The 25,305-nt window shown below is 42.2% G+C and overlaps 1 protein-coding gene across 1 annotated transcript; it reads left to right on the top strand.

The window, feature by feature from the left end:
* The first annotated feature begins 1,322 nt into the window (after nucleotides 1–1,322).
* Nucleotides 1,323–25,122, top strand: LOC115138473 (zinc finger protein 883-like). The gene is made up of 2 exons (XM_029675347.2): nucleotides 1,323–2,019; nucleotides 18,932–25,122. The coding sequence occupies exons 1-2, from the start codon at nucleotides 1,545–1,547 to the stop codon at nucleotides 20,014–20,016; spliced, it is 1,560 nt and encodes a 519-aa protein (XP_029531207.2). The 5' UTR covers nucleotides 1,323–1,544; the 3' UTR covers nucleotides 20,017–25,122.
* The last annotated feature ends 183 nt before the right edge of the window (nucleotides 25,123–25,305 follow it).

The raw sequence follows: 25,305 nt of genomic DNA, 5'->3' as shown, positions 1-25,305 counted from the left end.
TATACAGAATGGTGTCGTCTGCATAGAGGTAGATCAAATAATCACCCGCAGCAAGAGCGACATCATTGATATATACAGAAAAAGAGTCGGCCTGAGAATTGAACCCTGTGGCACCCCCATAGAGACTGCCAGAGGTCCGGACAACAGGCCCTCCGAAATTGACACACTGAACTCTATCTGAGAAGTAGTTGGTGAACCAGGCGAGGCAGACGTTTGAGAAGCCAAGGCTATTGAGTCTGTCGATAAGAATGTGGTGATTGACAGAGTCGAAAGCCTTGGCCAGGTCAATGAAGACGGCTGCACAGTACTGTCTTTTATCAATGGAGGTTATGATATCGTTTAGGACCTTGGTGCACCCATGACCAGCTCTGAAACCAGATTGTGTAGTGTAGAAGGTATGGTGGGATTCTAAATGGTTAACTTGTGTTTTGAAGATTTTAGAAAGGTAGGGCAGGATGGAAATAGGTCTATAACAGTTTGGGTCTAGAGTGTCACCCCCTTTGAAGAGGGGGATGACCGCGGCAGCTTTCTAATCTTTGGGGATCTCAGACGATACGAGAGAGAGGTTGAATAGGCTAGTAATAGGGGTTACAACAATTTCGGCAGATAATTTTAGGAAGAGAAGGTCCATAGACCTGGATAGTATGACATAACTCTGCAGGCTATCTCGACAGTAGATTGCAATTCCGTCCCCTTTAGCAGTTCTGTCTTGACGGAAAATGTTGTATTTGGGGATGGAAATTTCAGAATTTTTGGTGGCCTTCCTAAGACAGGATTCAGACACGTCTAGGACATCAGGGTTGGTGAAGTGTGCTAAAGCAGTGAATAAAGCATACTTAGGGAGGAGGATTCTTATGTTAACATGCATGAACCCAAGGCTTTTACGGTTGCAGGAGTCAGCAAATGAGAGCACCTGGGGACACACAGGGCATGGGTTAACCTCTAAATCCCCATAAGGCTAGGGTAAGTGGACGAGGGTGTGTCTTTTAAGTGTTTGGACCGAAACCTAAAAGTGCTCATGAGTAGAATGGACACTCTTTTTCTGACAGAAATGGTTTATGATGCAATAAATGATAGGAGTACCCACCAAACAAAAACATTGTTGATCATTTAAGCTTGTAAAAATGACAAATCAATCACATATCTTATAGCACTACCTGTAATTATTCTTTGTATGATAACTATTATAGAATATATAAATAATTGTGCACATTTTCCCTCACTTTCACCCAAATTATACATTTACAAAGTATACAGGACGGGACTCTTATTCTGAAGGATTCCAAAATCCGTGACTCCAAAAGTACGTATTCTTGCCTGTGTCACAGCGGTGTAACTTGCAAGCGTATATTAAACCAAAACATCTGAGCTCTTTAGATTTTTTTTTGTATATTAACTTTAGCGATTTTGAACTCACTGTCTGCATATTTACTTGTTACTCCATTTCATGTCATATTTACGTTGTTAGTTAGTACTGGTTAAGATAGCCTTGAACTAGGCTATTCGCTAATGCTAACCAGCTAACGTTAGCTACATCCCCGAACATGACGAGCTACTCCTCCCCTGCTAATGAAGATGTCTGCTGGATGGAGAAAGATGCTCTGGGTCTGAACATTGTCGTGAAAGAAGAAGATAACAATATTACAGCGAAAGGAGAGGAAGGGGTAATTACTATCACAGTGAAAGAAGAGGAAAAAGTGGCTTTCGGAATAAAAGAGGAGGAAGACTATGTTACAGTGAAAGGAGAGGATGTAGCTTTTGGAGTGAAAGAGGTGGAGGATGTTGTAGTGAAAAAAGATGATGCCGTTTTTGGAGTGAAAGAGGAGGAGATAACCGTCACAGTGATAGGAGTGGAAGAAGCTTTCAGGGTGAAAGAGGAGGAGGATGTTTCAGTGAAGGAAGAAGAGGACGTTTTTGGAATGAAAGGGGAGATTGAGGGATTAAAGGAAGAGGGGAAGACTGTCACAGTTAAAGAAGAGGATGAAGAAAAAGAGGAGACTAAATATCTGATTAACTCCAGTAAGTAGGCGGACTGTCCTAAAAACAGGGGCACAAAATCTGTCTTCAGTTGTTGAACTAATGTACGGTTTTAAAGTGGCACTTTACTTAAATTCTACACTTGAATATGTTATGTACTGGCTACAAAGAGTGAGGGTCACCAACAAAACGTTAATGGATCGAATGTGTACCATTTATATTTTCATTGTTTTGATTTTTAATTTTAAGATACCTTGAAGCATAAAAAAAAATATTTTTGAAATTATCTGATGTAAAATAGTTTTTGGCCTAACTGCTATCAGCCCACACTACATGGACGTGCGGTACATTCTGGGTGATTCTGGGACAGACAACCGACCAACTAGCACAGGGTGTATTGGGCTTTCCTCATACTCTTGAGGAGGACTATAGTCTCTGGTTACAGCAGTGGCTACAGGCAGAACATCACTACCGGTTTCCACCGACATCTCTGATCGTAGCGGGTGAAGTATGGTTTCTACATCAAAAAGAAAGAAGGGCCAAGGCACTCTTCAAATAATTCATTAAAATGCCTTTATTTGTATGGCGTGTTCAATGGAAACAAAGTTTTAAAACTCTGATGCATTTTGGCTGCATGGCCTTCGACAGGGTAAGGTAATAAGATAAGGTCATAAATACAATGTCCTCTTTTGAACAGCTTTTTCCAATCAACCCTAATTTGAAGAGGGAGTGTTTACATATTTATTTATTTTTCTAACTTTTTATTTCACCTTTATTTAACCCGGTAGGCTAGTTGAGAACAAGTTCTCATTTACAACTGCGACCTGGCCAAGATAAAGCAAAGCAGTTCGACACATACAACAACACAGAGTTACACATGGAATAAACAAACATACAGTCAATAATACAGTAGAAAAAGTCTATATACAGTGTGTGCAAAAGCGGCAGGATAAGGGAGGTAAAGGCAGTAAATAGGCCATGGTGGCGAAGTAATTAAAACAAGCAATTTAACACTGGAATGGTAGATGTGCAGAAGATGAATGTGCAAGTAGAAATACTGGCGTGCAAATTAGCAAGATAAATAAGTAAATACAGTATGGGGATGAGGTAGTTGGATGGGCTATGTACAGGTGCAGTGATCTGTGAGCTGCTCTGACAGCTGGTGCTTAAAGCTAGTGAGGGAGATATGAGTCTCCAGCTTCAAAGATTTTTGCAGTTTGTTCCAGTCAAGGCAGCAGAGAACTGGAAGGAAAGGCGGCCAAAGGAAGAATGGGCTTTGGGGGTGACCAGTGAGATATACCTGCTGGAGCGCGTGCTACGGGTGGGTGCTGCTATGGTGACCAGTGAGCTGACATAAGGTGGGGCTTTACCTAGCAGAGATTTGTAGATGACTTGTAGGTGGGTTTGGCGAGGGTCAGCCAACGAGAGTGCACAGGTCGCAGTGGTGGGTAGTATATGGCGCTTGGAGGCCTCGGAAGGAGTGTTGTATGGCATTGAAGCTAGTCTGGAGGTTTGTTAGCATAGTGTCCAAAGAAGGGCCAGATGTATACAGAATGGTGTCGTCTGCGTAGAGGTGGATCAGAGAATCACCAGCAGCAAGAGCGACATCATTGATGTATACAGAGAAGAGAGTCGGCCCGGGAATTGAACCCTGTGGCACCCCCATAGAGACTGCCAGAGGTCCGAACAACAGGCCCTCCGATTTGACACACTGAATTCTATCAGAGAAGTAGTTGTTGAACCAGACGAGGCAATCATTTGAGAAACCAAGGCTGTTGAGTCTGCCGATAAGAATATGGTGATTGACAGAGTCGAAAAGCCTTGACCAGGTCGATGAAGAGAGCTGCACAGTAATGTCTCTTATCGATGGCGGTTATGATATCGTTTAGGACCTTAAGCGTGGCTAAGGTGCATCCATGACCAGCTCTGAAACCAGATTGTATAGCTGAGAAGGTACGGTGGGATTCAAAATGGTTGTTGAACTGTTTGTTAACTTGGCTTTTGAAGACCCTAGAAAGGCAGGGTAGAATAGATATAGGTCTGTAGCATTTTGGGTCTAGAGTATCTCCCCCTTTGAAGAGTGGATGACCGCGGCAGCTTTCCAATCGTTAGGAATCTCAGACGATACGACGAGAGGTTGAACAGGCTAGTAATAGGGGTTGCAGCAATTTTGGCAGATAAGTTTTTAGAAAGAGCGGGTCTAGATTGTCTAGCCCGGCTGATTTGTAGGGGTCCAGATTTTGCAGCTCTTTCAGAACATCAGCTCTCTGGATTTGGGTGAAGGAGAAATGGGGAGGCTTGGGCAAGTTGCTGTGGGGGGTGCAGGGCTATTGATCGGGGTAGGGGTAGCCAGGTGGAAAGCATGGCCAGCCGTAGAAAAATGCTTATTGAAATTCTCAATTATAGTGGATTCATCAGTGGTGACAATGTTTCCTAGCCCCAGTGCAGTGGGCAGCTGGGAGGCGGTGCTCTTATTCTCCATGGACTTTACAGTGTCCCAGAACTTTTTAGAGTTTGTGCTACAGGATGAAAATGTATGCTTGAAAAAGCTAGCCTTAGCTTTCCTAACTGCCTGTGTATGTTGGTTCCTAACTTTCCTGAAAAGTTACATATCTCGGGGGCTATTCGATGCTAATACACGCCACAGGATGTTTTTGTGCTGGTCAAGGGCAGTCAGGTCTGGAGAGAACCAAGGGCTATATCTGTTCCTGGTTCAATTTGTTTTGAATGGGGCATTTTTATTTAAGATTGTGAGGAAGGCACTTTTAAAGAATAACCAGGCATCCTCTACTGACGGGATGAGGTCAATATCCTTCCAGGATACTCGGGCCAGGTCAATTAAAAAGGCCTGCACGCTGAAGTGTTTTAGGGAGCGTTTGACAGTGATGAGGGGTGGTCGTTTGACCGCAGGCCCATTACGGATGCTGGCAATGAGGCAGTGATCGCTGAGATCTTGGTTGAAAAGAGCCGAGGTGTATTTGGAGGGCAGGTTGGTTAGGATGATATCTACGGATTTGGTGTTGTACCTGGTGGGTTCATCCATAATTTGTGTGAAATTGAGGGCATCAAACTTAGATTGTAGGATGACCGGGGTGTTAAAACTTCTTAGGGCTGAGATCCCGTTAATGGGATCGATATGACAACAGCCAGTGAAAGTGCAGGGCGCCAAATTCAAACAACAGAAATCTCATAATTAAAATTCCTCAAACATACAAGTATTTTATACCATTTTAAAGGTATTCTTGTTGTTAGTCCCACCACAGTGTCCGATTTCAAATAGGCTTTACAGCGAAAGCACCACAAACGATAATGTTCGGTGAGAGCCAAGTCACAGAAAAACACAGCTATTTTTCCAGCCAAAGAGTGGAGTCACAAAAATCAGAAATAGAGATAGAATGAATCACTAACCTTTGATAATCTTCATGTTCATGACCTCATGTTACACAATACATGTTTTGTTCGATAAAGTTCATATTTATATCAAAAAATCTCAGTATACATTGGCGCGTTATGTTCAGTAGTTCCAAAAACTAGAATGCCACATCAATTTACAGAAATACTCATTATAAATGTTGATGAAAATAAGTGTTATGCATTTAATTATAGATACACTTCTCCTTAATGCAACCGCTGTGTCAGATTTCAAAAAAGCTATACTGAAAAAGCAAACCATGCAATAATCTGAGTACGGCGCTCAGAGACCCAACAAGCCAAAAAGCTATCCGTCATATTGTGCAGTCAACAGAAGTCAGAAATAACATTATAAATATTCACTTTGATGATCTTCATCAGAATTCACTCCCAGGAATCCCAGTTCCACATAAATGTTTGATTTGTTCGATAATGTCCATAATTTATGTCCAAATAGCTACTTTTACATTTACATTTACATTTAAGTCATTTAGCAGACGCTCTTATCCAGAGCGACTTACTTTTGTTAGCGCGTTTTGTAAACAAATCCAACCTCACGAAGCGCATTCACTAGTTGCAGACAAAATGTCAAAAAGTTCCGTTACAGTCTGTAGAAACATGTCAAACGGTCTATAGAATCAATCTTTAGGATGTTTTTAACATAAATCTTCAATAATGTTCCAACCGGAGAATTCCTTTGTCTTCAGAAAAGCAATGGAACGAGAGCTACCTCTCACGTGAACGAGCATCACGAGCTCAAAGCATTCTGCCAGACCTCTGACTCATTCCCCTCTCATTCGGCCCCACTTCACAGTAGAAGCATCAAACTAGGTTCTAAAGACTGTTGACATCTAGTGGAAGCCTTAGGAAGTGCAACATGACCAATATCCCACTGTATCTTCAATAGGGGCTGAGTTGAAAAACTACAAACCTCAGATTTCCCACTTCCTGGTTGGATTTTTTTCTCTGTTTTTTTTCAGGGGGCAATTCACGTATGGTGTCCAAGGCACATCTGGGGGCAGAGGGTGGTCTATAGCAAGCGGCAACGGTGAGAGACTTGTTTCTGGAAAGGTGGATTTTTAAAATGTAGAAGCTCGAATTGTTTGGGGCAGACCTGGAGAGTAAGACAGAACTCTGCAGGCTCTCTCTGCAGTAGATTCCTAAGCCAGGATTCAGACACGGCTAGGACTTCCTGTTTGGCAGAGTGTGCTAAAAGCAGTGAATAAAACAAACTTAGGGAGGAGGCTTTTGATTGTCAACATGCATGAAACCAAGGCTTTTACGGTTACAGAAGTCAACAAATGAGAGCACCTGGGGAGTAGGAGTGGAGCTAGGCACAGCCGGGCCTGGATTAACCTCTACATCACCAGAGGAACAGAGGAGGAGTAGGATAAGGGTATTGCTAAAGGCTATCAGAACTGGTCGTCTAGTATGTTCGGAACAGAGAGTAAAAGGAGCCGGTTTCTGTTCGCGATAGAATAGATTCAAGGCATAATGTACAGACAAAGGTATGGTAGGATGTGAATACATTGGAGGTAAACCTAGGCATTGAGTAATGATGAGAGAGATATTGTCTCTAGAGATGTTTAAACCAGGTGATGTCACCACATATGTGGGAGGTGGAACTAAATGGTTGGTTAAATTCTTGGTGACGGGGGCAGTATTGAGTAGCTTGGATGAATAAGGTGCCCAGAGTAAACTGCCTACTACTCTGTCCCAGATGCTAATATATGCATATTATTATTAGTATGGGATAGAAAACACTCTGAAGTTTCGAAAACTGTTTGAATGACGTCTGTGAGTATAACAGAACTCGTATGGTAGGCGAAAACCTGAGACAAATCCAACCAGGAAGTGGAAAATCTGAGGTTTGTAGTTTAATTTAAGTGATTGCCTATCCAATATGCTGTGTCTATGGGGCCAGATTGCACTTCCCAAGGCTTCCAGCAGATGGCAACAGTCTTCATAAAGTTGTTTGAGGCTTCTATTGTGGAAGGGTGTCGAATAAGAGCTGTTTCAACAAGTGGACTAGGCTGAGGCCAATCAGTTGTTTACTGCGCGGTCACGCGGGCCCGCCGTTCCTTCTTTTTCCTCTGTAATGAATACGCTATTGTCCGGTTGGAATATTATTTAAGATTTATTATAAAAAAGACACTAAGGATTGATTGTAAACATCGTTTGACATGTTTCTACAAACTGTGATGGAAGTTTGGATTTTGCGCTCGCACATTGTTTCTTTGGAATAATGAACTAAACGCGCAAACTAAAAGGAGGTATTTGGACATAAATATGGACGTAATCGAACAAAACAAACATTTCTTGTGGAAGTGGGAGTCCTGGGAGTGCATTCCGACAAAGATCAGCAAAGGTATGTGAAGATTTATAATGCTATTTATGACTTTTGTTGACGCCATAATTTGGCGGGTAACTGTATGGCTTACTTTTGTGGCTGAACGCTGTTCTCAGATTATTGAATATTGTGCTTTTGTCGTAAAGCTTTTTTGAAATCTGACACTGTGGTTGGATTAACGAGAAGTGTATCTTTAAAATGGTGTAAAATACTTGTATGGTTGAGGAATGTTAATCATGAGATTTCTGTTGTTTTGAATTTGGCGCCCTGCAATTTCACTGGCTGTTGGCGAGGTGGGACGCTTGCGTCCCGAACGATCCCAAAAAGGTTAAGGCATATTGAGCAGGGCTAGAGGCTCTACAGTGAAATAAGACAATAATCACTAACCAGGACAGTAATGGACAATGCATATTGATATTAGGGATGAGGCATGCGTAGCCGGGTGATCACAGGGGTCCAGTGAGTGTTTGGGCTGGCAACACGGCGATTCAGACAGCTAGCAGGCCGGGGCTAGCAAGCTAGCAGAAGGGCCTTAGAGGGACATCTCGACGGAGGAAAGTCTGTTTTAGCCTCCGCGTGCGGTGATGTCGATAGACCAGTCGTGATGGATTAGAAGGATTCTGAGTTGCAGAGGGGACCAAGTCCAATTGGCAAAATAGGTATAATGGCTCAAGATATTGTCTGATGGATCTATTCAGCTAACAGTCCAATATGCTCTAGACGGCTAGCAGATGGGCATTCAGGGGACGTTGTGATGTAGGGGACAGTTGAGTACCCCCTCGAGCAGATTACGTCATAGTCCAGTCGTGAAGGATCGGCGGGGTTCCGTGCCCCATACTGGCAGTAGAAGGGGTCCGGGTATTGTAGCCCAGGAGTGGCTGATGGGCCTCTTCAGCTAGCTGGGTGAATGGGCCTAGCATGGGCTAGCTCCAGGCTAATTGGTGCTTGCTTCGGGACAGACGTTAGCTAGGAGTAGTCACTCGGATAGCAGCTAGCTAGCTGCGATGATCCAGGTGAAAAGGTCCAGAGCTTGCGGTAGGAATTCGGGGATATGGAGAGAAATTAGGTCCAGTATGCTCTGGTTTGAGTCGCGTTGTACAAACTGGTGAGAGCTTTCCGAGTTAAAGGTTAGCTGAGTACCAACTCGTAGCTAGTGAGCTGGCTAGCTTCTGTTTGGGGATTCCGGTTCCGAGTTAAATAAAAATACTTTAGAAAAAACAGATCCACACCAAATTGGGTGAGGCGGGTTGCAGGAGAGTATTTTGAAGTTTGGAAAAATATATAAAAAGATATATACATGGGACACGACAAGACGAAGGACAAAGACGTCTGACAAGACGAAGGTGTGTTGTCCAATTAAAAAAATTAAAGATGGCGTCTTGTCAGCCACTTTGATGTCATAATGCTTTGAAATAATGAGCAGATTCGTACATTTATCTAGCATCTCCCATGTAGGGTTTTCTACAAATGCATCCAACTTGAAGTCCATGGCTTTATTGATTTTTATTAGCCTGTGTGTTTATGCAACTTTCAAAATGATTCCACCAGTCTCGTAACAGCTCAAGGTGGATGTCAGTGACAAACAACCCAATAGTGTATTTTGAACACATATCTGGGCACAGCAGAGCTTCAGAGTAGGTGACTAGAGCGACTACCATACTCATGGGAAACAAGACCTCAGACGAGCCCCCATTTTGTTACATTCCCAAGCAAGAAAAAACTAAACTGTCACTCAAACAGAAGGGGGAACTAACAGTCACTGACCAACAACCAAAATGAAACAGGTGGGGTTTTAGGAGGGGTTCAGAAAGACAGTCTTGGGGGGTGTCCACTGAAAGTTGACTAGAAATAACAACTGGAACCTAAAAGACACCCACCATGAGCGCCCACTAAATTTGCCCAAGAACAGGCAAACAAAACTTAAAAGCACACCAAACTTAGACAGGAAGCAAACCACAAAGGTGGCAAAAACTGAAATTGGAAAGATGTTCACCCGTCGCATCTATCTGGAACACTGGGCCAGCCACTCTTAAATAGCACCTGGGCCAGCATAACACCTTACCACTAATGAGACGGCAACCAGTACAGGTGTAACAGGTGTGACACCAATCGGTGCGCACCCTGTGCCAAAGAGCTAGCTATACATGCTAAAGTCCAACCTCAAAACATAAATGGGATAACCAAAACCTGTAACACTTTGCAGTTGCAACATCACAAGCCCATAAAAAAATGCATGTTTACATAGATGTTAATTTTTCATGCTGCAAAATCTCTGTAAATGTTTAAAAAAAAATACATAGCCACTGGTGATGCCATAGAACAGGGGTAGGCAACTAGATTTAGCCACAGGCCGATTTAAAAAATATCTATATTTTTTTCCCCTCCAAGCCGATGGTCATGGGGCCAGAACATAATTATACTGTACAAAAATATAAACGCAACATGCAACAATTTCAAATCACTCGCTGGCCAGTTTTGACTCGGAGTTTTCCAACCGATATCGCCTTGAATAGCAGCATTTGGCGTGTATTTACCCACACAAAGTTAAAATCGGCAAGCATGGTTAAAAACAGAATTAAGTATAATTTCCGTGCCCCATACTGCTGCAGCGTAAGTAATAATAGGTCGTACTAATGAATCAAACAGTTTTGTAAAACATTTAAAAAGATAGGCCACCCATGTCTTTACACTTTGTAATGATGGCACCAAGGGCACGATTTGCATGCTTAGCTACAGTGTTGGCGAACTACTCTGAAAATATAGCTTACCAAGCTACCAATTATTTCACACTGGAAGAAGTTAAGCTACGCTAAAGCTATCCTTAATAAAACATATAGTTTACTTAACTAAAGTCACTTTGAAAAGTGTATCACTACATTCAAATTACTTCGTGATAAATTATATCTAAATCTGAACTGTCAGACTACAAATTGCAAGAACACATCACTCTGGAATCAGATGTTAACAGAATGTATAATTTAGCCCAGTGGTTTCCAACCTTTTTCTGTCACTTTACCACCAACTGAATTTTGCCCTGCCAGGAGTGCCCCTGAAGTACCCCCTCATGTGCATTTTAACAGTAGGCCAATGGTCTCATGAGTTCTCTCAAGTACCCCAAATGATTTGTTACTTTTATTTTCTATTTACTAAAAACTGCATTGTTGGTTAAGGGCTTGTAAGTAACGATTTGATTTGGTCCTAGTACCCCTGCTTGGGAACCACCGATTTAGCCTATTAAACACAAACTATGTTTCAAGTGAGAATTAGGTAAGTCTGATGGCAAAAAAATTATATTTGACTCATATTTTATTTGAGCAAAAGAAGTATTGACTTGCGCCAGTATTTATCTACACTGCTACATGGCAAAAAGTATATAACTACTCAAAATACTTCTAGGGATGGGCACGGTTATTTGAATATTTAAAAAAATGCTTTGTCAAAAATGTAATTAAAATATCTGTGACATTGCTACATAGCCTACAATTATAGACCATTTCGTACAGTTTTATGACCGTTTTTTGAGTGTGCCCCATAAAAAAGACTCACTGAACAATAAACGCAACATGTAACAATTTAAGATATCACTCAGTTACATTTCATAAGGAAATCAGTCAATTTAAATAAATTCATTAGGCCCTAATCTAACCCTAACAGGACACTTCATAAATGCCGGTGCATGTTCACCACCACAATTGCAGCATTTAGGTGCATGTTCACCACCACAATTGCAGCATTTAGGTGCATGTTCACCACCACAATTGCAGCATTGAGGCTCAGCTGGCATATAATACTCCTCCTGTCTACATACACATGACCAAATAATTTACATTTATTTCACTCCATGGGAATCTCATATACCCAAATACACGTGAGACTCCAACTACCATGCTGGTCAGTCGTTGTGCACCAATCACTTGATCAGTGTCGCCTCAGTGTCTTTAGATATTTTTGTCAGATGTTACTATGGAATACAGAAGTATAATTACAATAATTTCATGTGTCAAAGGCTTTTATTGACAATTACATTAAGTTGATGCAAAGAGTCAATATTTGCAGACCCTTCTTTTTCAAGACCTGTGCAATCCACCCTGGCATGCTGTCAGTTAATTTCTGGGCCACATCCTGACTGATGGCCGCCCACTCTTGCATAATCAATGCTTGGAGTTTGTCAGAATTTGTGGGTTTTTGTTTGTCTACCTGCCTCTTGAGGATTGACCACAAGTTCTCAATGGGATTAAGGCCTGGGGAGTTTCCTGGCCATGGACCCAAAATATCAATGTTTTATTCCCCGCGCCACTTAGTTATCACTTTTGCCTTATGGCAAGGTGCTCCATCATGCTGGAAAAGGCATTGTTCGTCACCAAACGGTTCCTGTATGGTTGGGAGAATTTGCTCTCGAGGATGTGTTGGTACCATTCTTTATTCATGGCTGTGTTCTTAGACAAAATTGTGAGTGAGCCCACTCCCTTGGCTGAGAAGCAACCCCACAAATGAATGGTCTTAGGATGCTTTACTGTTGGCATGACACAGGATTGATGGTAGCACTCACCTTGTCTTCTCCGGACAAGCTTTTTTTCCGGATGCCCAAACAATCGGAAAGGGGATTCATCAGAGAAAATGATTATACCCCAGTCCTTAGCAGTCCAATCCCTGTACCTTTTGCAGAATATCTGTCCCTGATGTTTTTCCTGAAGAGAAGTGGCTTCCTTGCTGCCCTTCTTGACAGCAGGCCATCCTCCAAAAGTCTTTGCCTCACTGTGCATGCAGATGGACTCACACCTACCTGCTGCCATTCCTGAGCAAGCTCTGTACTGGTGGTGCCCTGATCCCGCAGCTGAATCAACTTTAGGAGACGGTCCTGGCGCTTGCTGGCCTTTCTTGGGTGCCCTGAAGCCTTCTTCACAAGAATTGAACCGCTCTCCTTGAAGTTCTTGATGATCTGATAAATGTTTGATTTAGTTGAAATCTTACTGGCAGCAATATCCTTGCCTGTGAAGACCTTTTTGTGCAAAGCAATGATGACGGTATGTGTTTCCTCATAGGTAACCATGGTTGACAGAGGAAGAACAATGATTCCAATCACCACCCTCCTTTTGAAGCTTCCAGTCTGTTAGTCAAAGTCAATCAGCATGACAGAGTGATCTCCAGCCTTGTCCCCGTCAACACTCACACCTGTGTTAACGAGAGAATCACTGACATGATGTCTGCTGGTCCTTTTGAGGCAGGGCTGAAATGCAGTGGAAATGTTTTTGGGGGGATTCAGTTCATTTGCATGGCACTGAGGGACTTTGCAATTCATCTGATCATTCTTCATAACATTCTGGAGTATATGCAAATTGCCATCATACAAATTGAGGCAGCAGACTGAAAATGTATATTTGTGTCATTCTCAAAACTTTTGGCCACGACTGTACATGATTCCATATGTGTTATTACATAGTTCTGATGTCTTCGCTATTATTCTACAATGTAGAAAATAGTAAAAATAAAGAAAAACCTATGAGTGTTCTAAAACTTTTGACCTTTAGTGTATAACAACAAATATTCCCATTCAAGTCAACATTCTCTGTGTGGACCAGCAACCATCTTTGTGGTACCATTTCAAAGTTGACGTTTAAATTGTATTGTCAGCCAAAATATGACACCCACCCTGTATTCAAGAGCATGTTGTCTCAACCGATGGCGGGCACAACACAACCTCAGATGATGTAAAATAGATTCTATGCTAAAACATGCAAGTTTACGCAATTGGGGGAAAAAATGTTTTAATACAAATGATCAAATAGTTTGACAGCATTGTTTGTAAGATTTTAAAATTGTATCACTCTCAACCGTTTATCTTTTCCAGTGAAAAAGACGTAGATGTCTCATGGTAAGCCAAATAGGGCAACGTTGAGCACCTTTTGGACCTGAATTCCAAAACATTCAATAAATAAAAGGTCACTTTCTGAGCACTTCTACAATGGGCAAATATGTATGGAGGGTTTCGTTCAAATCAAAAGGGGTGCTATCAAAAAGTGAATTCAAATGGATTTAATCCTACCCTGCTTGCAGGTAGGGTGCACACACGTTTTGGGGTATATATTGCGCAGCATTTATAAATTAAGCCCCAGGACATTTTAGCCAAAAACCTGGTTGCGTCTGCCAGGGGGCTGAAAGTTGTCCAGAAGTGGATCTTCCAGCAAGACGACAACCCCAAGCAAAGATCAAAATCCACAAAGAAGTTGTTAATTGACCACTAAGTCAACATTTTACAATGGTCTTCTCAGACACTGGACTTGAACCCAATTGAAAGGATGTTGAAAGTTCTAAGATTCCTACCAATCTCATGCAGATTCTGTGGGAAAACACACGAGAGAAATAAAAAGAAATGCCTAGCTTTTGGAAAGCAGTGTAAAAAGTGTGGGAAGGACAATCATTTTGTTGCAAAGTGCATGTCAAAGCAAGGGAAAGGAAAATCAGTGGATAAAGTGGCTGAGACAGACGAGAAATACAAGGAAATTCTGAGTGTTACTGCAGAGTGTGTAAACATTGTAAAATACACAACAGATGAGACCTAGTCAGTTTTTTCAGCAATGCTCATTGGCAAACAACTAGTGAGATTTCAGTTAGATTGTGGAGCAAGCTGTAATATTATCCTGATAAATCTTCTGAACCCGGTCACTCAAATTTGAGAAAACAAAAAAAGTCTTAGTGATGTACAACAAGATCACACTAGAGCCACTGGGCAAATGCAAGATTAAACTGACAAACAGTTCAGGCCATGAACCTAGTGAAAGTGCAGTTTGAGAACAGTCTTGCTGTGGATAGCATTGAAACAGAGGGTCATTGGACTATGGAGAACATAAAAAAGAGAATATTCCGATCTCTTCACAGGAGAATCTACAAGTTTGAGATTGACCACAAGGTGTAGTCAGTGAAACTACCTAAAGGAAGAATAGTTCCAGTCACAATGATGAAGAGTTGAGCAGCCTTCAAGGCAGAAGGATTTTATTACACTGGTGGAGAAAAGCACAGACTGGATAAGCAGCCTTGTGATTGTACAATTGTAAACTGAGAATATGTGTAGACTGCAGACCACTAAAGATAAGTCACTTTCCTCTACCAACAGTAGATGTCATCTTACTGGACCTATCAAAAGCAAGAGTATTCAGTGTGTGACTTCAAGAATGGTTTCTGGAATGTACAGCTAGAAGAAGAGTCAAGCTATCTGACTACATTCTCTACACTGTGGGATACACAAATGAATGATGGAAGATGCCAATGGGGATTATCCCAGCAACCTGAAATGTTCCTAAGGAAATTGAGCAAAGCGTTGTAGGGTTTACCCGGAATACACGTCATGGCAGATTATATTTTGATTTCGGGAGAGGGTGATATGCTGGAGATGGCGAAAAGCGATGTCATACACTACTACTCGTTTCAAGATGAACTGAGTGTTCAAGATGGAATCCTATTCAGAGGAGAAAGAGCAGTTACCCCAGACCCTCTGAGGTGAAATAACTAACTGGATTTCTCACATTGGGATTGAAAGATTTCTCAGGAGGTCAAGAGAATGTGTATACTGGCAAGACATGAACAAACGGGTTAAGACATTCATAGAAAAGTGTTACATCTGCAGGTCTATGGATGCAAAACAACAAAAGGAGACACTTTGTCCACATCTGTAAACAGCCCATCTATCTACCTACCTCATCCCCATACAGTATTTATTTATTTATCTTGCTCCTTTGCACCCCAGTATCTCTACTTGCACATTCATCTTCTGCACATCTACCATTCCAGTGTTTAATTGCTATATTGTAATTACTTCGCCACCATGGCCTATTTATTGCCTTAACTTACCTCATTTGCACTCACTATATATAGACTTTTTGTTTTCTTTGTTCTACTGTATTATTAACTGTATGTTTAGTTTATTCCATGTGTAACTCTGTGTTGTTGTATTGTGTCGAATTGCTATGCTTTATCTTGGCCAGGTCGCAGTTGCAAATGAGAACTTGTTCTCAACTAGCCTACCTGGTTAAATAAAGGTGAGAAAAATAAATGAAAAAAAAACCATGAGCTCCCTAGCCAATCATGGAAAAAAGTAGGCACAGACCTGTTTACCTTTGACAACCGAGATGATCTGATTACAGTGGATTATTTTTCCTATTTATGGGAAATTGACTACAGTACCTACCTGACAAAGTCCACTACTGTGATCCGCAAGCTTAAATCACACTTTGCAAGGCAAGGGATACCAAACGTCTGTTTCTCTGATAATGGACCTCAGTATTCCCTCAAAGTAATGGGAAAGCAGAGTCTGCCATTAAGACGTCAAAACATCTGATGCTGAAAGCCAAAACAGCAGGCAAAGACCCTTACCTGGCTTCACTGGACCATCGCAATACCCCTTCGCAAGGACTGAACGCGAGCCCAGCTCAAAGACTGCCGAGTAGGAGAACCAGAACCCTTCTACCCATAAGGGACAGTCTTCTACAACCAGAGACAAAAAAACAAGCAACCTACTATGACAGAAATGCTAAGGACATGGGAACATTGGATTTGAACACTTTCTCCTTCTCTCAATCTGTGGAACCACACACATTCTCAAGAAAAGCTACAGTGCTGAAATCTGTGGACATCAGATCATACCAAGTTCAATTTGACACTGGAGGTATTCATAGGAGGAATCGTAGCCATCTCAGATGCGATCATAACTCAACCACAGAGCAAAGTCATCCTGGGACTGTTGGGACAAACAGACTGATGGAGACCATTTCAACTCCAGATAGTGCTACTGGTGACACACAAAACATTGTCACTACCAGATCAGGCCACACAGTAGTTAGACCAGAGTACCTGGAAGACTTTGAATATTGACTTCGAAAAACCAAAATGGACAGAAAATGTGTTTTTTAAATAAAGAAAATGGAATAGAAAAGTGACAGCTGACCCTGAGGAAAAGGGGGGGTGAACATGTTTGAAACTGTTTTGTTTTATGTCACTGGAAGTGAATATATACTGAACAAAAATATAAACGCAGCATGCAATAATTTCAAATATTTTACTGAGTTACAGTTCATAGAAGTAAATCAGTCAATTGAAATAAATTCACCTAATCTATGGATTTCACATGACTGGGCAGGGGGGCAGACATGGATGGGCCTGGGAGGGCATAGGCCCACCCACTTGGGAGCCAATCAGAATGAGTTTCCCACACGAGGGCATTATTACAGATATAAATACTCCTCAGCACCCCTCTCCCCCTCCTCAGACAGAAGATCCTACAGGGGGTTAAGCCGGATGTGGAGGTTCTGGGCTGGCATAGTTGCACGTGGCCTGTAGTTGTGAGGCCAGTTGGCTGTACTGCCAAATTCTCTGAAATGACATTGGAGAGGTGGCTTATGGTAGAGAAATTAACTTTAAAGTCTCAGGCAACAGCTCTGTTGGACATTCATGCAGTCTGCATGCCAATTGCAGGCCCCCTTAAAACTTGAAACATCTGTGGTATTGTGTTGTGTGACAAAACTGCACATTTTAGAGTGGCCTTTTATTGGCCCCAGCAGAAGGTGCACCTGTGTAAAGATCATGCTGTTTAATCAGCTTCTTGATATGCCACACCTGTCAGGTGGATGGATTTTCTTGTCAAATGAGAAAAGCTCACTAACAGGGATGTAAACAAATTTGGGCACAAAATGTGAGAGAAAAAAACTTTTTGTGTAGGGAAATTTCTGGGATCTTTTATTTCAGCCTATGAAACACGGGACTGACACTTTTGATGTTGCGTTTTATATTTTTGTCCAGTATATTATTTTTCCGTATTAATTGATATTGGGTAATTCTGACAGTTTTGAAACACTGTAAACAGTTGTGTGATTATGTTGTTATGGTCAGATTTCACACAAATAAGAGAAAGGATGTAACAATAGTATTGCTATGTGTTGCAGTGAGGACACTAATGTGAGCAGTAGATGGGGGGGCTTTACTTGGCTCATTGCTCTCTAGCGACTCCTTGTGGTATGCCAGGCGCCTGCAGGCTTACCTCGGTCGTCAGGTGAACGGTGTTTCCTCTGACACAGTGGTGCGGCTGGCTTTCTGGTTAAGTGGGCAGGTGTTAAGGACGCATGACTCGACCTTCGCCTCCCGAGCCCATTGGGGAGTTGCATTGATGAGACAAGATTGAAGTTGGGGATGAAAAGGGGGTGTGCGTCCTCCGAAACGCAATCCAACCAAGCCGCACTGCTTCTTGACAAAATGCCCACTTAACCCAGAAGCCAGCCACACAGTAGAAACACCGTACACCTGGTAACCGTGTCAGCATGCACTGCGCCCGGCCCGCCACAGGAGTCGCTAGTGCGCAATGGGACAAGGACACCTCTGCCAGCCAAACCCTACCTAACCCGGATGACGTTGGGCCAATTGTGCGCTGCCCCATTGGTCTCCCGGTCGCGGCTGGCTGTGACAGAGCCTGGACTCGAACCCAGAATCTTTAGCGGCACAGCTAGCACTGCGATGTAGTGCCTTCGACCACTACGCCACTCAGGAGGCCTCGCTTTGAAAGTATCTGCCTGTCCCTGTTTCGCTGTTGGCTGCTGTGTGAGCCAGCCACTTTCACTCCCTCCCACTGTGGGAACAGAGAATTATTTTATTTAACCTTTATTTAACTAGGCAAGTCAGTTAAGAACAGATTCTTATTTTCAATGACGGCCTAGGAACAGTGGGTTAACTGCCTGTTCAGGGGCAGAACGACAGATTTGTACCTTGTCAGCTCGGGGATTTGAACTTGCAACCTTCCGGTAACTAGTCCAACACTCTAACCACTAGGCTACCCTGCCGGAATGATACAGATTAGTAAACAGCAATATCAGGCTGAAGCTCTACATTATTTGTTTTGTAGAATCTCAATGGTGTTATAAGGTCCTTTAGGTGTTTTGTTATTAGATAAGAAAGACTTAAAATAGTTTTGATACCATATCGTATAGCCTATCATAACAACCAACTCATGTCTAATGTCATGACATTTGGTTGTGATCTTGCATTTACATATCTTTTCAATCAATTAAGAGGACAGAATGAAGACAACGAATCCACATTTTGACTTGGATTAAATATTTTAAAAACTGGATTAAACCTCATAGAAGTGTTATTATCATGTGACGTTTTCATTCAGGTCTCTCTGTTTAACTAAATGCTGTTTGTCTTTGGCAGGACAGAGACCAGACTCTTGCTCTGACAGCGGGAAGAATCCTTCAGGGGAACCAGAACAAGAGAAGCCCAAACCAGCAAGACCACATCACTGCTCCCACTGCGGAAAGGGTTTTAGGTGGTTAGGGAAGCTGAAAGACCATGAAAGAATCCACACTGGAGAGAAGCCTTACCATTGCTCTCAGTGTGAGAAAAGTTTTATCCGGTTATGGGACCGGAATATGCATGAGAGGACACACACAGGAGTGAAGCCTTACCAATGCTCAAAATGTGTAAAACGTTTTGCTCAGTTGAGGGGCCTGAAAATGCATGAAAGGATACATACAGGGGAGAAGCCTTATCACTGCTCCCAGTGCGAAAATAGATTTTTTTCATCAGCGGGCCTGAAAAAACACGAGTGGACACACACAGGAACAAAACCTTACCTCTGCTCCCAGTGTGGAAAAGATTTTATCCACGCAGGTCAACTGAAAGATCATGAGAAAATACACACAGGAGAAAAGCCGTACCACTGCTCTCAATGTGGAAAGAGATTCATCAATGTATGGAACCTGAAAAAGCATGCAATCATACATACAGGAGAGAAGCCCTACCACTGCTCCCAGTGTGAAAAGAGTTATACCCAATCAGGGGACCTTAAATCACATGAGAGGACACACACAGGAGAAAGGCCATACCACTGTTCCCAGTGTGGTAAGAGCTTTACCCGATTAAGGCAACTCAAAGAACACAAGAATAAACACACAGGGGAGAAGCCACACCACTGCGTTCAATGTGGAAAGACTTTTACCCGATTAGGGCAACTGAAAGAACATAAAATGATACATACAGGAGACAAGCCTTTCCAATGCTCCCAGTGTGGAAAAAGTTTCATCCAGTTAAAGACTCTGAAAAATCATGAGAGAACACACACCGGAGAGAAGCCTTACCACTGCTCCCAGTGTGGAAAGAGTTTTACTAAATTAGGGAACCTGAAAGTACATAAGAGAATACACACAGGAGAGAAGCCATTCCAATGCTCTCAGTGTGGAAAGAGTTTCATCCAGTTAGGGGACCTGAAAAGGCATAAAATAATACACAAAAGATAATGCTTACCTCTTCTCCGAGTGTTGAAATTGATATTTCACATCACACAGACTTAAAATCAATCAAAGAACAAATCCAGATGGAGCACGTGATGCCGCGGAGCTGAGCAGATGTTGACAAACCGAGCTCTTCAAAGTTATTCTATTTTTATCTAAATAACAACGTTGAAACAATAATCTAACATCGGCTGATAAATTGTCAAGTACCTTTCCAAAGAGCCATGGACCTCCGACCGAGAGGCAAGAAGGACAACCAAAACGTTGTTGATTCCCAAGATAACGATAACGCTACAGCTAGCAAGATTAGCATTAGCCCTCATAACTCAGACGGCAGTTCCAGACTGTTGCTCTCAGCAGCCTCTTGCGAGCCTGCCGACATGCTGGCTACTCTCCTCCGGGAAATTCAGGATGGTAACAAAGGTCTTTCTATGAAAATTGATAAGGAATCGGCTGAACTCCATTCTTCCATTGACGACCTGAAATCCTCCATGAATGATCTCCTTTTGAGAACGACTGAGGCAGAGTTGCGCATTAGCACAGTTGAAGATACCATCGCTAGACATGACCAGGTCTTGACACAACTGCAAAAGGACAGTTGCGAGGGCCGTGACCCGGTCCGTTTCTTCACTCAATGGATCCCGGAGGTCCTAGGCATAATCAACTTCACCAAGCCGCTGGAAATCGAACGCGCCCACAGAACATCAGCGCCGAAACCCCGGCCAGATGAGCCTCCACAAGCCGTCCTGATCAGGTTCCTCCGTTTCCAAGACCGAGAAAAGATACTGCAACTCGCAAGAGCCAAAGGGGACATCACCATCGATGAAAAGAGGGTCAGCCTTTTCCCGGATATGAGCGCGGATCTCGCCAGACGTCGCAAGCAGTTTAGACCGCCGCCAAAGCACTGAAGGAGAAGAATATCACCGGCTACCTCATCCACCCTGCGCGGATGAAAGTTCAGTACAAAGGCCGAAGCCATCTCTTCAACACACCGGGAGAAGTGCACACTTTTCTCAAAGAACTGAACAACGTGTGAGCCAGGACGGTCTCTCTGGGGGATAAGATGCAACGTCTGAGCCAGGACAGTCTCTCTGGGGGATAAAATGCAGTCTGTTTGTTTTCTCTTATCCAGACTGAACTGCTGATATCCTCCTGTCACCATAACTGATTTGTACATTTTCAACTAACCGTATCTTTCAGGGGTGAGTTTTATTACATTTACAGGAGAGTATATTTTGTTTTAGTCTATATCCACTGGGCGAAGCAAATAAGTGGGCTTAGGCCCACTGCTTTCCCCCTTATTTATGTTAATCTTTCGAAAAGAGACTCAAGCAGCCCTTACCGTGGGCAGTAAATATTCAGCCATAAATATCTATTCACAACGTTTGTTTTCAACTTAGAGAGCTCGCAGGTTTTAGTTTACGCCAAGGTTTAGCTAGTAAGAGCAAGATGGAAAGCGAGCAGCAACGTATCTCTACAAGTGTATTCATGTTTGATTGTTGGGGTTTTTATTATTTATTATTTTATTTTTCTTCCTTTTTTCTATGTTTATTGTTTCCTTCCTAAAGAGACACATAGGTCACTTCTGTGTTCAAACCAAAGTTGAAACATTTCCTAATTATCTACATATGATAGATTTCCATTCAATTACATATTTGAAACCCAACCTATGCTTAATCCACTAAAATATGTCAGATTCAACGTAAAAGGTCTTAACAGCCCGATTTAAAAGGAAAAGAGTCTATACATACCTTAAGAAATTAAAGGCTGACATTGTGTTTTTACAAGAAACATATCTTACAGTCAGTGAACACAAGAAATTGAAGAGGGAATGGGTAGGACAAGTTTTTGCTTCCTCTTTTAACTCCAAAGCAAGATGAACTGCAATTTTGATAAGTAAACACACATCCCCTTCTGCGTCAACAACACCATCTCTGATCCCTCTGGCAGGTTTGTTTTGGTGCAGGGGCATATGTTTTCAGAGGCTTGGACCCTATTGAATATTTATGCTCCTAAAACTTCGATGACCATATGTTTATTCAGAATGTCTTCCTTCAGGTCGTTCAAGCACCACCAGGATGGCTACTGGTTGGAGGAGATTTTAATTTTTGTTTAGATACAGTTCTTGATAGGTCCTTTGATAAACCCTCACTTCTTACCAAAGCCGGCAAGCTCACCATGTCATTCATGAAAAATCTCAATTTACTAGACATCTGGAGACAGTTGCACCCACAGGATAGGGACTACTCTTTTGATTCACACCCACACAAGACACACACACGTATAGATAACTTTTTACTTTCGACACAACTGTTTCATAGAGTGTTAGATGTCGAGTATCTCCCCAGATTGCTTAGTGACCATTCTCCTCTAGTATTATCAATCTCCATTCCTACCAAGGTAAATGGAGCATATAGATGGAGACTAAATTCTACACTCCTAAAGCAACCTGAATTTTGTGCATTCATCAAAGAGCAGATCAATATTTTTACTTTGACAAACAAACCCTCCGCTCCTGACAGTTTCATTCTTTGGGACACATTGAAGGCCTATCTGAGGGGACAGATCATTTCCTATACTAAAGGGCTGAAGTGAAAACACAGTGCGGAACTGAGTGCCCTTGAATCTGAAATCTCCGAGCTAGAGAAAACCTACCAAAGAGGCCCGACTAAAGATCTATACAGGCTTTTGGTAAATAAAAAACTTAAATATAATATTCTGAACACATATCAAGCTGAGAGGGCCATCACTAAATCAAAACAGCGTTATTACGAGCTTGGAGAGAAATCTCACAAAGTATTGGCATGGCAACTGAAAGCAGAGGAAAGTAAGAGGACAAATAATGCTATAGAAACTCTTACAAATGAGATCTTTTGACCCTACTGAAATTAATAATACTTTTAAGAAATACTATGAAGACCGCTACACTTCCCAATCAAGCGATGATCTATCAGAGATCGACTCCTTTCTCTCCTCTCTCAACCTCCCATGCCTGTCAGGGGAAGACAGCGAGCGCCTGAGTGAACACTTCAAAGTTCCTGAATTGTTGGAGGCCATTAAATCCTTACCTTCTAATAAATCTCCTGGGGAGGATGGCTTCCCTCCAGAGTTCTATAAAGAATTTAGGGAGCTGTTGGTCCCCTACCTTATGGAGGTACTTAAAAAAGCCAGGGAAGACAACTGCTTTCCAGAGTCTTTCTCTCAAGCAGTGATTACTGTAATCCACAAGAAAAACCCGCTAAAGTGTGCCTCCTATAGACCAATCTCTCTCCTTAACACAGATTGTAAACTGGTCACCAAGATGCTATCTAAGAGACTGGAGTCATGTCTTCCCCTGTTGGTCAATCCAGATCAAACTGGCTTCATAATTAATAGATTGTCCTCCAATAATCTCAGAAGGTTCTTTGATATAATTCACCTTGCTAACAAAAACAAAATACCTAGTGTCGCAGTCTCCCTCGACGCTGAAAAGGCCTTTGATAGGGTTGAATGGCCATACCTCTTTCGCGTCTTGGAAAAGTTCGGTTTACGTAACGTGTTTGTAAATTTGATAAAATCACTCTACAAATCTCCTAAAGCTAGATAAAAGCAAAATCTTACCGTTGTCTGTCTTTGACCATCATACCATCAAGCACAAGTTTCCTTTTAGATGGTTGCCTATGGGCTTTACATATTTGGGCATAATGGTGGATGGTAATCTGAACAACCTCTATAAACTCAATCTGGCCAGTTTGTTGCAAAAGGTGGAGGGTGACCTTTGTAAATTAATGGATTTACCTCTCACTCTACTGGGTAGAATCAATGTAATTAAAATGAATGTTCTGCCCAGATTTCTATATCTGTTTCAATCTCTCCCTATCCCTGTTCCCGCAGCATTCTTTTCTTCTCTCGACAAGCTGACCTGACGGTTTATCTGGCACGGCAAAACCCCTAGGGTTGGCCTGGATAAACTGACCCTTGATTACAGTCAAGGGGGCTTAAACCTCCCCAGTTTTAGAATGTACTACTGGGCTGCACAGTCTAGGTTTCTGGCTCAGAGGTTTGACAGTGGTCCCTCTCCCTCATGGTTGAACATTGAAAAGCTTGAGGTAAATGATGACACTGGGGCAGAATTGTTTTACAAATGGGACAGAACATCTATAAAAACCATCACAGACAACCCTTTAATCATACATTCTGTCCTGGCATGGTGCAAACTGCATGAGCTGTTCAGGCGAGGGGGATTCCTTTCCCCTAAAACCCCTTTATGGAACAATAGATTGATTCCTATGTTTTTCCAGAATAGTAACTTTAGACTATGGTCTGATAAGGGGATCACTCATCTGGAACATTGTTACGAGGAGGGAGTTCTTATGTCTTTTGATCAGCTGAAACAGAAATACCACTTGCCTAACAGGGACTTCTTTAGCTACCTACAACTATGAAACTTTATTAGGGTGACTCTCAAGGGACAATGGAACCTACCTAAGATGTCACCTATTGAACAACTCTGCCACGCAGACCAACCACTGTTCAAGACCATTTCCCGTGTTTACAATGTTCTTATGTCAGGACTAACACTGCCTGGGCTAGATAAACCCTGACTTAGATGGGAAAAAGATCTGGGTATTGATCTTGATGAGGGTCTATGGAGTGACCTATGCAGGGATGGTGTTACATCCACATTGAACTCCAGATACAGATGGATCCAGTTTAATTTCCTCCATCATCTCTATATCACTCCATCTAGACTGTTTCCTCATGGAATGCAATGTAATCGGGCATAATCAGCGTCCAAAAATGCAGATTACCGATTGTTATGAAAACTTGATCGCCCCTAATTAATCGGCCGTGCTGATTAATTGGTCGTCCTCTAAATGATAGCTTTGAGGTTCGTAAGGATAGCGTAGCCAACAAATTGTCATCCAACATAACGTGTAGCGTAACTTATTCGAAAGTCATTACTTTAATACATTGCTCAACATTTTCTTAACATTTGTCAGAATTAGTTAAAACAATTCATTTGTATCCGCTCTCGTCGGACTTTGGCTGGTTGTGAAGCCACGCCCCTTTCCTGAAGTATTGTGTTATGGGCCCGGAAAGTATGGAAATAGTGTCCACTATGTGTATAATTCGTATGAATGTAGTACGACATCCGGGAACTTCTGGCATACTATCTAAATCCATACTTTGACCAATAAGCATACTATATACTCAATTTACATCACAAATAATAGGGTTAGTGCGGTTTGTAGTAGGTGCCTGACACAGGAGGTTGTTGGCCCCTTACTTAGGGAGGATGGGCTCACTGTAATG

This window comes from Oncorhynchus nerka, linkage group LG12 (genome assembly GCF_034236695.1).
Source record: "Oncorhynchus nerka isolate Pitt River linkage group LG12, Oner_Uvic_2.0, whole genome shotgun sequence".
Taxonomy (NCBI): domain Eukaryota; kingdom Metazoa; phylum Chordata; class Actinopteri; order Salmoniformes; family Salmonidae; genus Oncorhynchus; species Oncorhynchus nerka.
The sequence above is the reverse complement of the archived record's forward strand: the minus strand, read 5'-3'. Positions and strand labels throughout refer to the sequence as shown.

Excerpts from the sequence above, each read along its gene's own strand:
- LOC115138473 (XM_029675347.2), top strand. The coding sequence starts at position 1,545 with ATGACGAGCTACTCCTCCCCTGCTAATGAAGATGTCTGCTGGATGGAG. Across the intron at positions 2,020-18,931 it reads TAAATATCTGATTAACTCCA|GACAGAGACCAGACTCTTGC; the intron begins GTAAGTAGGCGG and ends TGTCTTTGGCAG.